This window comes from Nelumbo lutea, chromosome 7 (genome assembly GCF_056320005.1).
Source record: "Nelumbo lutea isolate HS-2025 chromosome 7, American lotus-T2T, whole genome shotgun sequence".
Lineage (NCBI taxonomy): Eukaryota > Viridiplantae > Streptophyta > Magnoliopsida > Proteales > Nelumbonaceae > Nelumbo > Nelumbo lutea.
Window position 1 is genome coordinate 21,400,251 of NC_142690.1, and position 16,541 is coordinate 21,416,791.

The following is a 16,541-nucleotide window of genomic DNA, read 5'->3' on the forward strand; positions in this document are numbered from 1 at the left end:
ATAAACATAATCTACAAATAAACTGACCGACTCTGGATTGATTAAATGATCCTCTAATTGCAGAAAAGCAATTGGATTGGAACTTGGAACCACTTTTCATGAGATAACCAATGGACACGATAAAAAAGGACAAAAACATATAAGTAGACAACAAACCTATGCTTTAGGACATACTTCGCTTCGCCACCCATTCAACCAGTTGGCATTTTTCTTTAGAAATACGAATGCAAAGAAAGAAACAAGGCATTTCGAGCAAACTTTATTAATTTTATAGTAAGCAGGAAAAGCATCCAAAACCAGGACGCTAAATGAGGCCACAAACAGCCATTAGAATCTCCTCGTATTCAATCTTCAAGATTGTATCCTTGATTATACAACCTGCCTAACTATAATCAAGTTGAAACAACATCCTTTTTAAAATTGGCTTCTCAATCTGCAGAATTGATCCCACCTCCTTATATTAGGGAACCAGATAATAAGAAAATTGATGGATTCACTTTGAACTACTACATTCGCATAGTTGGAGGATGCAAAACACGGAAACAAGTGACCGCTACCCATATTCCAGTTGTCAAGTTGGACTCCTTGCTGTGAACTGCACCAACAATATTTATTTGCAGTTAAGGCGGCATGATTGACATCCGCTTCAATTGTGGCATAGGCTTCTAGGCTTGTCAAGTCAGACGCAGAATACATGGATTATCAGTTTCTGGTAGCAAGTCCTTTATTAGCATCCGCTATTGGTTGTCTTAGAGTTCATTCTTATCCAGTTCCAAAGCTGGTTCATCCGAGTGATCTCCAACAGAAGTTCCATTTGATCTGTCAAAAGCCTGGCAGCTGTTAGAGCAACTAATCACGGAAAATGTTCTACAACAAAGAAAGAAAAGCAAAAAGCAGATCAAAATTAGCAAAAGAGAAGAACTCGAACTCGTATCATTATATATATATATAGCAGAAGAGAAATGTACAAGACCAGCCAAAGCTGGACAACCTAGCCTTGGAATTCCCCATTCAAGGCTTTCCCTGGTTATTTCAGATTTTGCTAAGGCATCGCCAGAGTATTTACAGTCCTAAGAACCCTGGGGAATGAGCTGCTCATGGTATGTCTTAATGCTTGCACCAGGTGCACTTGTCAGAGTAGAGGCTAATAACTGCTCTGACTAGAGGCCTATACACCCAAGGTGTCACGAATTCATCCAAGAAAATAACAACCTGGCCATCTCCTTCTGCAATGATATTTGTCAATACAAGGAGATCGGTCTTGATCCCTGTATAAAAGGTGAAAAAAATATGTGTTCTTCTTTTGTGATTAAGGGCTTTGTCAAGGCTTTGGACAAGGATATGATATTGAAGAGATCTAGGGATGGAGAGAGATGCAAATTCAAGAAAGTAAGCACCTATTCAGTTTCTCACCCAATTGTTTAGTTTAACAAGATAAACTTCAGTTTAACTCAACCAAGCCCAGCAAATCCGAAACCAAGACTATTATAAGCTTATGCTGCAGTTCCTCTTTTATAGTTATCCATATTTTTGTCTTTCTTTTATTTCATACCTGTTTCATATATAAAGATTCAAAAAACAAGACTAATAAATTGTAGATTTGATTTGTAGTAAGATTTCTGTCTAAATGAAACTTTGAACAAAAGCTAAACCCAAGAAATAAATGCCAAATTTACATTTACAATGGGACTGGAAAGTCCTAACATATTGAGTTACCAACAAAAAGAAGAGTTCAAACAGATTCAGTTCATTTATTGACATGAAAAAATGATTAATTAAGATGTATGCAATCTAGTCTTTATCACTTACCACAACTTCACTTGTTCCTCACAGATCACATACTGCCAAGTGGTGGATTATAATGATATCATACTTAGACTTACTCTTTCCCTTTCACATATGCATCATCTTGACTGCAGAGATTCCCATACTTTTCATTTAGTTCCTTGTCAGAAGTATCACCAACTTCACTGAGATTTTTATTAGGATTTTGATGGTCAAAGCTCTCTAAGATGGATATAACCCAGTGTCCAACTCTTGGTGACTTTACTACTTCATTACAATCTATATCGTTATGCCTTTCCAATATTCCTTTCTGCGGTTGCAATTCCCTAGTGCTTCGGCATCCTAGTAAGAGGAGGTCCAGCATTTTCCGTCTAACTGTATATATAGGATTGGGATGAAATAGACACCCTTTACCATATGCTTCTCTAAGAAACACAGTTTGTGTGTTTCCTTTTGTAGATATGTAGAAAATTCCAGGGTGTTTCAAAAGAAGTTCTCGCAAATTGATTTCCACGTTAAAATCCCTTCGGAAGTGGGATAGTCGTTCCATATCAACCATCTTCTCTATCGTTAAGCTTAGAAACTCATGAAGAATGCCAATAGCACGTTTCTCAAAGCGCTCAATCCCTCCACAGCTACGAATGCGAATAACTTCCTTTTGCTCATAAGGCTTCAAGTATGGGATCCTTTGCCAGTTCTTCAATTTCTCCCTGAATCCTTTCTCAATCTTAAATCCAGTTGGGAAATGTATCTGGAAAGCATATCTAGTTTCAAACTCACTCAACCATTTTTCCCTGTATTCTTTCTCTCTCCACTTTTCCACCTCAGCAACAGCCAAATTTTCATCCCTTGAAACCAATGCTACTATCTCTAGGCCCACTAACCTGAAGTCATCTGGGTACTTAAGAAGAATCGAATCCTGGAAATCCTCAGGCAACCCTAATTCTCTCCTAATCAACCTTAAAGCATGAATGTGCAATGTACCATTAGTTGACATCATAAGGAGCTTTTTCAAACGTTGAACAGCTATCAATTCAGAATCCTTGATAATGTTATTTTCCTCCTCAATCAAATTGGCCATCTTTTGAGTGAATTTGCAACAGAGGTTTCTCTTCACAGGATGGGTAAACATCTCAAAAATGTGAGGATATTTTCGAAGGAAAACGCCCATCTCTATATTTAGTCCAACAATATTCTTCCACCTGGAGAGCCGTTGAACAGATACATAAGGGCCCCTTCGCTTTAACATCAGTTCTCGCAATTTAAGAACTATTTTCAATCGCATAAGTTGTCTCATCAGTTTGTCAAGCCTGAGATCTCTTGTTCTATCCTCTAAATGTGTTTGTGCAGAAACTACTGGCTTCTTCCATCTCTTCTGGGTATTCAAGTTGAATGGACCAAATACAAATGCCTCTTTTGGCACAGGTGTAGAAATCTTATGCAAAATTTCCACCCCAAAGCTTTCAAACATCATTACCTTATGAGAACCCAATAATGATCTCCACATCTTGGCTACAATGCTCAAAATTGGCTTTATACTGAAAGCTTGAACATCCAAGTAAAATCAATTCAATGGTAAATTTTATTAAATTTTCCATCAGAAATACACAGATGCTGAAATTTCAATTAGTGCTAGGAAATCATCTGGCAGATCAAAGAATAACCCCAAGCTCTCTTTTGAACTTTGCAATTTGCACCAATATGATACAGATAAACATCCTGTATATGTGACAGTGACATGCATATCTGTTTTATCAATAAAAAATCATTTTGATCTCCAACGAATAATGAATCTTTATATGCATTTTCAACTCCAACCAAGTTTCACATTCCTCTTCTATTTCAAATGTAAGTATATCAGTATAAGTAGAAAATCAGATAGACCAACAAGAGGAAATCAACTACCTGCAAAACCAAGAGGGAAAATAATCGAACCATAAGAACAATGAGACTGAATATTCAAAATGGCACCGATTAGCTGGATGGTTTTAAATAAAATCTTCTATATTCACTTTCACAAAAATAAAGGAAAAATTAAAATGTTTCAGACAGAGGCCAATTAAAAATCTTGCATACCTTATATCTTTCAAAGAAGTTTAAGAAATAAAATACATTAGTGTTTTAATTATAGAAAAGGAATACAAAAGATACTTTTCATCGAACATTGATAAACTATTACATGCAAAATTTGTTCCACTCTTTGGCACAATATGACAATAACAACATCGAATTAAAACTAACTCAAAACCATTATCACATTTTTTTTTACGTTTGTAGTGTTAAGCTAGTTCTAACTATCTAACCCATAATTCCAACCATTGCTTGCTTATCACATTTAACCCCCATGGGAGATAATCCCTCAATATACATTACTTTAATATACCACCTGCCTGGCCAACACATCAGCTACGCATGGTGCTTTTTGTGTCTATAGAAATTCTGCTCTTGATTCCATAGCCAGCTGTAGTGTTTCTCTCATCTTGTGTTTATATGTCCAATAGCCAGTATTGATATTTCTGAGCCAACTCACAACTACCCTCGATTCCTCTTCTGCCATTAAAACTCTGTAATTAAGAGTTTTCACCATCTCAACATATGAAATACTGCTAGTAATTAGCCTTCATAGAATCTTCATAAACTAAAGCTTCGGGAAAAAAAAAAAAAAAAAAGATAGCATAATGCCTAATGACGTCACCAATGCCTGATAGGCAAGTTGACCAAGTTGCATCCATCAAAATTTAATTTGCTGTAATTAGTGATATATATGTGTGTATGCATATATGTATAGTTTATTAAAAAAATTATGCATTTATGCATGTATGCATGCAAACTGCAAATATGTCTCTATATATGCATACATACATGTATATAATTGGGCGAGGCTCAGTTTAAGATGAGGTCGGGCTGAGCCCAGTCTGAAGAATTAAAAAGCCTGACCTTTTTGGGCCCAGGCCAAACCCGAGGACCAAAATTCCAAGCCCAGCCTGTGTAAAGTTGTGGGCAGGGTCAGTCCAACCTCAGGTTGGGCCTGCACAAGTTGCATCCCTATGGCTAATGAAGACAAGCCATAACCTATCAAAGGCTAATGACGTCATCTATAGAAAAAAGGGCAAAGATCATTAGAATTGTTATGCAATGTGCCAATTGAAGTTTCTTTGTCAGAGTTCCTTTAGATTAGACCTTGTCTTTAAACATTATTGCATTCCTTTTCTCTCAAATTCTACAAAATCGTAGCCTTTCTGTATCTCCACAATAGCTTCCCTCTCTTCTTTGGGGTGGGGGGAGAACCTTAAATAGATTTTCTACATCACATGGGGGAGTCCATCTGCATCCAAAAGTGAGAACTCCCAAAGAAACTTCGGTTGCCAAGCCATTCGTCAGCTTGAAGACGAATTGTTATGCAATGTTCCCAGATAAGACATAACTTCAAATTCGTCTGCTTGAAGACGAGAGAACCTCCAAAAATTAGGCTTAAGGATAAACAACTTCACACCTTTTCATTGATAAACTCTACTTTAAACAGGGCTCCCACAACTGACCCCCAACAATTAAGAGACCTATGACCACATATTAACACCAAATCTGTGTCACATACAACAACTAGAATAAAAAATCAAAATTAAACTCCACGCATTATTTGAGTAGTAAAAACTTTTCCCGCACACTTTGGACTACCAACATTTGTCCTACTCATACACAGCCAATTAAACCACCTTCAAGCATATCCCATTATTCAAGACACCCGTAATACACGGGGCCCACTAATGGGCATGTAACATTCCCTCCTTGAAATTGACCTTGCCCTCAAGGTCAAAGTTTTTATGAGTCAAACACAGCCCATCGCCAATAGATAGTGCCACATCATATTGATTAATATGTCAAGGATATCATCCCAGTGCTCATAAGTAAAATTCTCCTCATGATACACCAAGCACCACTTTGCATGAATGGATCCTCCACAGGGAACAATTCCTGTCATGCATGTTAATGAGACATAATGAAGAAGAACCCCTGAATGGATTGTAAAGTAATCCAGACCATGCTTTGTTTGTTCTATTTGGGCATCTCTGAAAATGTCTCAGCTGAGATTTTCTATAATTCCATTCACATTCTCAAGCGCTTGATATATGAAAACAGTCCCTACTGGTACAACAGAGTTATATAGGATCCACTCGTGGGTCTCATGGATGTGGCAACCAGTAGAGAGATCCATGACAGTGTCGGCACCCCACATTGTTGCCCACTTAAGTTTGTGCATCTCTTCTTCAACAGAAACAACTACAGCAGAGTTTCCGATATTTGCATCAACTTTGAAAAAGAAATTTCTTCCAACTAGCATTGGCTCCAACTCCAAAATGTTTTGAAAATCGTAATTGTATTGTAAATCATAAAGAGGATTGAATCAAATCGTATCGTGAATTGTATCATAAATTGTAAGATTTTTTCTGATTTTTCTAAAAATTGTCAAAAAACTATAAAAATACCTAAACCCCTCAAAAATTAGGGAAAAGAATGACTTTGTACTAATTTTTAGCCTATAGACATAAGATAAATAGGTAGTAGTACTGTAGTAGTAGACTGGTAGTGAACCTTACAATTACACCACTTTCATAAATCATAATTCAATAGAAGACATGGGTATGATCAAGTTCAACTTCAATTTTAAGCAATAAAAACTATATCCTTAATTGTATTGCTATTTGATATCATCATATAATCATATAAATATGAGTTTTACATAGCATCATGTTCATGTCTTCACTTTTCATCCCCAAGGCTCAACAAAAGAAAGTTAAGTGGTTATCTAATATTCTAATTCCTAATGTTTTGTCTTCCAAGTTTCAATAATTTAAGTCAAATCATCAATACAAGAACATGATAACTAAAATGGCAATTCTGCCCCTTGATCTAAAAGTGGAACTTTTGTTTTGGCCCCAATTTGATTCAAATCGTACGATTCAAATTGTGAATTGCACGATTTTAAAAACATCCCAAGTGGTTCTTGTTTGGAAGGGATGATTTCCCTTGGTTCAAGCTTCTCACAAGCAACACAAAACAACATCTCTTCAATGATAATTCCTTGTTTGGCATATAGAACATTTGAGTGGATTTGTATCGATCAAGAAAAAAAAACATTTGAGTGAATCTAGGTGCACCTAACCTTTGCCAAACCGTCATGAACATTTCAGTGTGAGCTTGTCTTACGCTATCAGTCCTAAGCTCGGATAAAGGGGAAGGGTTGCATCAAGTTGGCAACCAGCACTAAAACTTTTGCCAAACCCTCATGAATATGGATGATAGGTCCACCTAACCTGTCATGCCTGTTCACCCACTCTGTGTCTTTTTGGAAGACCAACATGTGGAGTAATATTTTGAGGACCACTTGTATCATACATGTCAAAGTATGTTCCATTTCTAGAATGGTGAACCAGTCAAAATGGAACCTTGAGTAAATGAGTAGATTTCTCATGAACAACCTCCCTGTATTCCTTTGTACTCCTTGGGGAGCATTATTCAAAGGATGGAAGAGGAAGAAAATTTGTAGTATTAGGATTAACTGTTTCCTACTACTCTTCTTCGAATCACACTCTATTTGTTGATGATATTGGCAATTTGCAGGGGGTATGTGGTAAGTTGAGTGACAATTCCTCCTCCAACACCAGCCCTTTGCTACAAAAGAACTTTCATTAAATGTTCAGAATTCACTACTTGTTGCTTGCTAATCTGTGCAACATTGACAACAACAACAAACCATCCCTGAGAATTTACTTTCCTTCTCTCCTCCCAATACCAGCAAACCATTCTTGAAATCATCTGGCAGCAACAAGGCCTCAACAAATCAATCGATGGAGCTATATCAAGTAGATGGAAACAGGGGAAGAATGAGAGAACTTGAGAAGCGCAAGCATTGAAGGTCTTGCATATGGCTGCCATGAAGAAGATCAATACAACTTCGAGCTTCACCATTATCATTGCAAGGAAAGAAGAGGACAAAAGCTCTAGACTCTCTCCTTCTAGTATGCAGTCTCCCATCTCTCTCTAAGAACAGTCTCTAAGCAATTCACCCTGTAGCTGATGGTACCAATATAGTTTTTTATCAGCAATGGTACCAATATGGTTCACATCAACCAACTGCAACCCCAACCTCAAGCTCCCTAAGTCAATGAGCTTCACCTCTTCAACTTCTTCTAACACCCATAGCCAATATGAACTGATACACAACACAATACCCAACTTACCAATCTCATCGACTTCAAGGATGGAAGCTTGATTACCGATGACAGTGGGAGCATCACATTCGTCCTTCAGAACCTCCAAGGCACAACTTACAAAGAAGGCCCACGAGCACTTAGGCTCAAAGCATTCAATCGCAAATCCGTTTTGCTGAGTTTCCAGATGTAGCAGACCTCTTCCGATCTTCTGCGAGGAACCTAGGAACAATTGATGCCCTCTCTTCCTTTGATGGTATTGATATAGTTCACATCAACCAACTGCAACCCCAACCTCAAGCTCCTTAAGTCAACAAGCTTCATCCTTGCAACTTCTTCTAACACCCATACCCAATATGAAATGATACACAACGCAATACCCAACTTCCGAACCTCATTGTCTTCAAGGAAGGAAGCTTGACTACTGATGACAACAGTGAGAGCATCACCATTCGCCCTTCAGAGCCTGAAAGGAAGAGAGGAACCTCATCCGTTTGCTCAGTTGCAGATGTAACAGACCTCTTCCCATCTTCTGCGAGGAACCTAGGAACAATTGATGCCCTCTCTTCCTTTGGGTTCTTAAAGAAGACCAACACAAGCAACGCACACAGGATATGACCCCATCGCCCATCCCTTAACTAGACAAAGGCAGAAACAACAGTCATTGTTAGCTTTACCTTACTAGAACACAAAGAAGCCTAGCATCTAGCACAGAAGCAGTCACCTCCTGGGATACCCCGAATGAGGGGATCACCATAACATGTAGCATGGACCATGATGTTGCAGCCATCACATAGCATGATAAGTCTAATGAGTCTCCATTGATGCTTTGACAACCATCAGAGACAATCCCATCATCTTGATCATCTTCGTTTTCATCTTTTCCTGCTTCAAGCTCTGATGCTTCCCCTTTACTACATTGGAATAACTAGATGCTCTCATCTGTACCACATTAAGTACCCTCATTCAACTACCACTGTGGCTGATCTCCATTGGAATAACCACATGCTCTCATCTGTACCACATTGAGTACCCTCAGTCAACTACCTCTGTGGCTGATCTCCATCGGAACTACAAGGTGAGCAGGATTCTTCCAATTGATCAAAATGAGCAAAGAGGGACTTGAACATTTGCGTCATACTCTTCTTCAACTTCTCTTGCTTCACCATCAACAACCCAACCTTTCTTTCCAGTTGTGAAAACCAGGATTCATTGTTGGCTCTAACATCATTTGTTATGTTCCTGGGTAAGACAACTTCAAATTCGTCTGCTTCGAGGGAGACGAGGGAACCTCCAAAAATTAGGCTTGAGGATAAACAGCTTCACACCCTTTCATTGATAAACTCTACTTTAAATAGGACTCTTAAAATTGACCCCCAACAATTAGGACACCACCTGTGACCATGTATTAACGCCAAACGTCTGTCACTTATAACAATTAGAATAAGAAATCAAAATTAAACTCCACACACCATTTGAGTACTAACAACGTTTTCCACCCTCTTTGGACTACTAACAAACAACTTGTCTTACTTCTACTCAGACACTTAACCACCTTCAAGCATGTCCCATAAATCAAGAGTCAAGACACCCCCTGATACACAGGCCCACTAATGGGCAGATAACACTTTCACAACTTTTTAGTTGGTTTACATAAGAAACACATGTAACAAAAATCCCCATAAGTTTCAAATGCAACTGATAGTTTCCCCAATGATCAGTGGGATTGGATCATGGCCTCATTTTTTTTATTTTTTTAGTTTTTTGATAGGTAACAAATAAATTTCATTAAAGAGAAACTAATAGAATCCATAATACAACATACTGGCCTCAAAAGGCAAGTGCCAAGAGCAAAGCTGCATCTTAGAAAGAGAAAGTGAAAAGAAAAGAAAATGAACAACAAATGCTAACAAGTTACAGATTACATTCCAGTTCTGGACAACCCCACTCGAGACAACCCTTAGACACTCCCACCTTAGCCAGCATGTTGTCCAAAGAGTTGGCACTTCTGGGAATCCAAGTGAATGAGATATTCAGGGGATCCCCCAGAGCCAGTGCCTATCTGACCATAGACCTCATCCTCCAAGGAATTTCTTCTTTGTCCTTTAGCCAAAAAATAACTGTTTGGCAATCTCCTTCAAAGTCCACTTCTTTGCACCCACTTCCATAAGCAATCTCCTTCATGGCCTCATTGCCCATGGAAGTGGCAACTACTCAAGCCAATGTGTTCCATGAGAGGTGTCGCTTACGTGCCAAAGGGAGATTGTGACAATAATGATGATGCAAGGCAACCGTTTGGCTAAGGGCACCCAAGTTCGTGGACAAAGTATAGTCCAATACACCTAGACAAAAGACTGGCGAGGATATGGCATGGACATGGCCAACCAAGCACATAGAGGTTGATTGTCACTTTGTGAGAGAGAAGGTGCTGAATGGAGTAATAGACACTGCATATGTTAACACAGAGAACCAGTGGGCAGACTTATTTACAAAAGGGTTGAATCGGGGAAGAGTGTTAGTGTAGGGGTATTTCTGTCTTTATACTTATGTTGAGGTTGCTGATTTGTAATATTATATTAGAACTAGTGTCCCTCACTTAAATAAGGGCACATGTGTCTTTTCCATTATATTAGTAATATAAAACATGTCTGGCCGAATGGGAGATGCAATCTTTCCCTAATTCGAACCAGACTTTTATTCTCTCCTTTTCTCCTCCTTTCTCTCTCTCTCTCTCTCTCTTTCTTTCTTCTTTCTTCTTCTCTCTTCTTGGCTGCTATCAGACTAACAGAACTCAAAGGCAAGCCAAATTATAATAAATGTCTTGACCCCAAAGTCTACGGTTCCTTGCTTTGCACATATACTTTTTGATGGGAGAAGAAAACAGGACCAAAATGCATTAGAAGATGATAGGTAATGGAATTCAAATGAAGTTTCAGATTAGTGAGTAGATAGGAATTTCTGCCCAAAGTAGGAATGTAGGATTATGGTGCTAATGAGTAACTAGGATTAGAAAAAAAAAACAAAAAAACAAAAAGCTATCTGAGGATTAGGGCCATTATAACCTGATTTCTATGACTGGATCACTTCTGATAACTCGGGAGTGGGACCAAAGTGCAAGAAACAAATTATTGATTTTCAGTTGTACTTTGATTAAGCAAAATGATAACATTTCAAACACAGAAAACTGCACACATTCAGTTAGTCATCTCAGGCATTTCATAATGTTACTTCATCGTCATCATCCAAGCCTTATCCTAACTATATGGGATTATGGGGTCAGCCAATCTTGTAATGGTTCTCGTTAGTGTGAAAAGCATCAAGCCCCACTCACATGAATGGGAAACAATTGAACTTGAAATAAAAGCTGATTCCTTGAGCTACCTATAACCCCCTCAAAGCACTCGCTGACTTTCTAATTAGATATTCCAGTAAGATGCTCTCACTCACTTTGATAACACACCAATATCTAACTTTTACTAAAATGCAAGATAATTGGACCATGTGAATTATGACAAACCAGTCAGGGAACAATTCTCTAGTTTCAAATGCTATAGCATCAACCTTTTTTAAGAAAACTAGCTTATAGAAATGGACAAATCTTCAAAAGGCTTTTGCAATACCCAAGTTCTCCCTACCAGGGAGCGTCACCTGTCCTAAAACTACAGCATCCCAACCCATACCTGTGGAATGGAGACAGCCTTCGCAAGCTCTATCACAGGTTTCAAATTTTTAATAAAAAATACAATAATATCCCACCTTCAAAAAAAAAACATTTTGTCTCCCTCCCTACCTTCTCCCCGATAAGCATATCCATCCAAATATTTCCCTCATAGAAGTCCATTTCTCCTACTTTAATTCAAATGGAAATAAACAAACAGGTGTAATACAACCCAATTCAAAACCATACCGCTTGAACTTTAAAAAAACTGAGAGCACAAAATATATATATATATGAAAATTTGAAATCCTAACAAGAAATCAAACTAAAAACAAATGACAATCATTCAAAAGAAAGAACAGTAATAAAAACGACATTGGGCAAATGGACTGACCTTTAGCCGAGAGAGTGATCAAGAAATTGTAAATAGGAACCATGGGTTCTCTCTTCAGTGAAGATTCTTCCCTAATTCTTGGAACACTAAGGAACTTCTGGCAAGAAACTAAGGATAGCTAACTGAAGCAAGTTTTCAAGTTAAAGGACAAGCGAAAACGGCTTTATTTTTGGCAGGGAGAGAGGGGAAACAGAGATAGTGCGGGAAATGGAGGGAAGCCATTGAAGCCTGGAGAAGTGTTTCATCTTCCAGACTGCCACTCGGCTTAGAGTTAGCATTGGTTCAACAACTCCGGCATAGGGTTTGAATCGTTTGATACAGTTTTGTCAACCCGGCTGCAAACTGATATTGTCCAAATTCGATTAGAATCCAACGGACCCAGGAAGCTATATAATGGATTTATGATTTCAATTCGAATAAACTAGCAGGCGGGCCCCTGCGTTGCAGGGGCTGATCATAAGGAATGTGAATTAAATTGTGCAAAAATAATAATAAAACAAAACAAGTGATAAAGTAAATTAGTTGTATTGCATATAGATGCAGTCCTGGTGCACAGTTATCCCAACCCTCCATGACTCCACCCCACCACCACCAAAAAAAGAAGGAAACAGAAAATAAAGGATTTAAATTATTCTCTCTTTCTTCTTCATTGTAGGTTCTTCCATTCTCACAAAATTGATAACCATACTTGAACAAATTTGTCTTTAGAACCAGCCTTGATTAACCACAAATTTAAGTTGCATATATTGATGAATTAACCAGTTAACAATTGGGCACCTTGATTAACCTGAATGCCAAACGCCCATAAGTAGCTTTATTTTTCCGAGCTCTTTATTAATTATTTTTAGCCATTTTAATGGTTTAGCTTTCGTTTGGAATCCAACCAAATACACCTTTCACAAATTTTAAGCATTTACTTAAATAAGCTATCTAAATTAAATGAAAAAAAAAATGAAACTCAACAAACAAAAAGCCTAAGAGAAATATAAACTGAAACACGAGCATAGGATTCCATCAAACAAAAAGAAGAATAATCATGTGGTATTCGAAAAATGCAAATTCGAAATCAGCATGTCCCACCATCTAAAAGAACAATTCTTTTTTTTTAAACATCAACCTTTTTAGTAAAAATGACAAGAATTCCCTACTCAGGGATGTCGAAACATAGATCCATCTTATAATTACAAGCAAAAAAAGGCAAAAATATGGTGAGCTATATCATTGTCTATCCTGCTGACAAGTAAGATTTTATATACATCAAAAACAGAAATAATGTTATTCATCTTTACTTGGCAAGAAAAATAAAACAGAAATCATGTTCTTCACAATCTTAAGTATCTTCTCAGCCCAATGGCATTCCAATTGCGGCTGGTTCATCTATTTGAAAACAAGTCCATGGCTCCTATAACTGCCCACCATTCAGCTTCAATGTTGCTTCTTGCCATGCATTGGTATTGTGAAGCAAATATAACCTTGTCACTTTGAAACTCAATTACTATCAAACCTATAGTAACATAATCTGTAAGTGGCTCATAGGATCCATCCACATCTAAAAAGCTTAATTATTGTAGAAAGAATGTAATCTATAAGTTTACTATAAACAACCTATTTGTATTTGCATACTCAGATTATGCATTTATTTTTATAATGCTAGTATGTGCCCTCACAACTTAGATTACTAAATGATGGATGTTTGTGAGTGGATTGGGAACTCATTCTTGTGTTAACATACATAGAGCTTTGCCACAAGAGGATCTATGTCAAAAGCAAAATAAACATCAAATTTTCCTCTTTCCTTTTTTATTATAGGAAAGCAAGATTATTTTAGGAGTTTCCCATACATCTTGTGGGACTCCTTCAGATATGATTCAACCTAATGCTCAGTACTTACATATAAACATCATATATATATGAGGAATAGTAAACAGGTCAATAGATTCACGAAGATTGCAGCCCCTAGTGGGTTTACTCAATGAATTGAACCTTGGGATCATTAACAATGTGAGGAATAGTAAACAGGTCCATTCTATAATTGAGGCCCTAGTCAGATGTGAAAAGCTTGAAAATGGTCACATTCAAAGCAGATCAGCAAACCATTTAAAAAGAGGAAAGGAAGTAATGATAGAAAGAAAGACCCAGAAAATGTTCATGATTCAGGAATTAGTCGACCTAATCATCTCATGAAAATGAGAATGATGATGTTAGCAAGCCATCTTTGCTTGCAAAGCATCAGAAAGATCATGGTGGTAATTTTACAGCTTCAAGAGGCACTGGATTGGATCTCAATGCAACAGATGTCTCCAGCTCAGTTGATCAAAAATCATTTTTCCTTATGAAATTTATGGTCATTTTAAATCCAGAGAGGTTTTGGAGTGTAGGAGCTCAACTGGGCCTTTGGAGGAAAATGACTCATTGAAATTGTGGAAAGGGATGAAGCAAAATGGTTTCCTCTCATCTTCACATGGAGGAATACTAGTGAACAAAATGACTCAGGAAGTAGGCAGGGTCCTTTATCCTTGGATTAACAAACTGTTTATTTGAGTTCAGATCATAAAGCTGGACATGGTGAAACATATGTAGTGGAGAGAAAGATTCATGACAAGATTTCAGGTGCTTTGAACTTCACATCTGAATGTGCTGATAGTGCTCTTACAATTAAATTGTCATCAGCTACAAATGTTGCATCAGAAGATAAAAGCTCTGTGTCTAATGAGGAGCTGGTGAATCAAGTAAGTGTTTGCATTCTTGTATTTACAGACCTTTCCACCTCCAGAATCTTGCATTCATGAATGCAGACATTTGGAAATTTTGTAGGATGACTAGACTTTCCGGTTGATTAGGCAGGAAGCTTGTATTTCTTGTTTTGAATCTGTACCTAAGTTGTTGAAGCTGTATTAGGCGTTGGACACCTGGAACAAATTTTCAGACAGTGAATGAATGAAACATCCTTCTAATGTGTTTTGATCATTTCAGGTGGCTGAGGGAGAACAGTACTTCTACTTATAGTCTCATAATGCCTTACAAACAGAATGACTAAAATGAAAACCAAAAGGATGACTCTCCAAGCTATATAAAGAGCTGAATTTGAGCTAAAATGACAGCCAAAACGAAAGTCCAAATAATGGGGGCATCATCTCAAACTGAAGAGCCCTTTTCAAGATTATTCATAAGAATCAAAATTGGACATCTTAGGAAAAAGCCTATGGGTATTGAGCTTTAACTCTAATGGATCTACTTGTAATCATGATCTGCAATCAAAGTGGTTAATTTTGGTTTGAAATAGGTTTTGGCCTCCTTCAAAACGATTTTTTTAAGAAAAAGAAACTGTAGGAATTTCAAAATTTCAGACAAGATGCAAGGAAAAAAATCTGTTATATAAGAAAAGATTGTATATTCATTCCTATTTTATCTCTTTTTTCCACCTTTTTTCTCTCAATCAATTACTTCCTATTTCTCTCAATCATCTTCTGAGAACAGAAGATGAGCAAATGAGAACAAATACAATAGAACATTGAGGTTGAAAAACTCTAGATTTTGAAGAACGAGGGAAAATCAAAACGAATGCAATGAAAGAAAAGGTTAAAACCACATACCTTGGAAGGGAACAGATCCGTCTCCAGAAACCTTACAGGGGTTGCAGTAACAGCGAATCAAAGAGCAGTAAGGTTTTCTACGGGAGGCACAGCTGAAACGAGATGGCCTTCCTCGGATTTCTTCCTCGACGCTCGCCGTTCTCCCGTTCTTCCCTCGAAGGTCTGTATGCTCGTGAACCAAACTCTTGGTTGAACAAACAGATGTTTTTTACACGTATAAAATATCTGCACGAAAGAGCGCTAATCTTCTCGCACGAGTAGATTCTTTTAGCGGTTAAAAAAACCACCCATTCCGTAATAAGTATATATATAAATATAGATAATCGGATATAAGCCTGTAGACAGATTGAATTCGAATCGAATCAAGGTTTCTAATTAAAATTTATGAAATTCGAATTCGATTCCTATCCAACAAAACTCAAATTCGAATTCGATTCGAGTCAAATTTGATCAATTAGATTGAAATAAAAAACTTAAATAATTATTGGGAAAATTCGACTTTAGTACCCTAAGGGTAGTGTCAAGTTAGTCTCATTGCATTGCTCAAATTTTCAAATAGTGTCAATTTGGTTCCTACCATTAATCCATCATCACTTATCACGTAATAATATGTGCAACTTTATCATTCATTGCCTTGGGGCGTAATATTTGGGTTGCTGTACATAATAGAGAGTATAAGTGGGTCCACCATGCCATGCCAAACGAGTTGTCTTCCAACGTTGGGACCACTCACTGGCATGTTGACTCTACTTGGTCACTTAGGGCATGTTTGTTTGCTCTAAAGTTTAATATCTGAAAGTATAATAATTACATTAAGAGGTATATTGGTATTGATGAACTTTTCTTTAACATTCTGAATTCTGAAAATTATCTAATATCCATTTTGACCCCATATGTGAGAG

At 37.4% G+C, this 16,541-nt stretch overlaps 1 protein-coding gene across 3 annotated transcripts; it reads right to left on the reverse strand.

Annotated features, from left to right (window-relative positions):
* Positions 1-246: 246 nt before the first annotated feature.
* On the reverse strand, positions 247-16,275 carry LOC148845582 (Ubiquitin carboxyl-terminal hydrolase family protein). Of its 3 annotated transcripts, XM_088955718.1 has the most exons (4): positions 15,640-15,878; positions 14,806-14,955; positions 1,810-3,690; positions 247-819 (listed from the first exon to the last, which is right to left on the reverse strand). In XM_088955718.1, the coding sequence occupies exon 3, from the start codon at positions 3,290-3,292 to the stop codon at positions 1,880-1,882; it is 1,413 nt and encodes a 470-aa protein (XP_088811844.1). In that variant the 5' UTR covers positions 3,293-3,690; positions 14,806-14,955; positions 15,640-15,878; the 3' UTR covers positions 247-819; positions 1,810-1,879. The 3 variants fall into 3 exon arrangements, with proteins under 3 accessions (XP_088811844.1, XP_088811845.1, XP_088811841.1); XM_088955719.1 differs by lacking the exon at positions 14,806-14,955 and having other exon boundaries at positions 247-830; positions 15,640-16,275; XM_088955715.1 differs by lacking the exon at positions 14,806-14,955 and having other exon boundaries at positions 15,640-15,911.
* Positions 16,276-16,541: the final 266 nt, after the last annotated feature.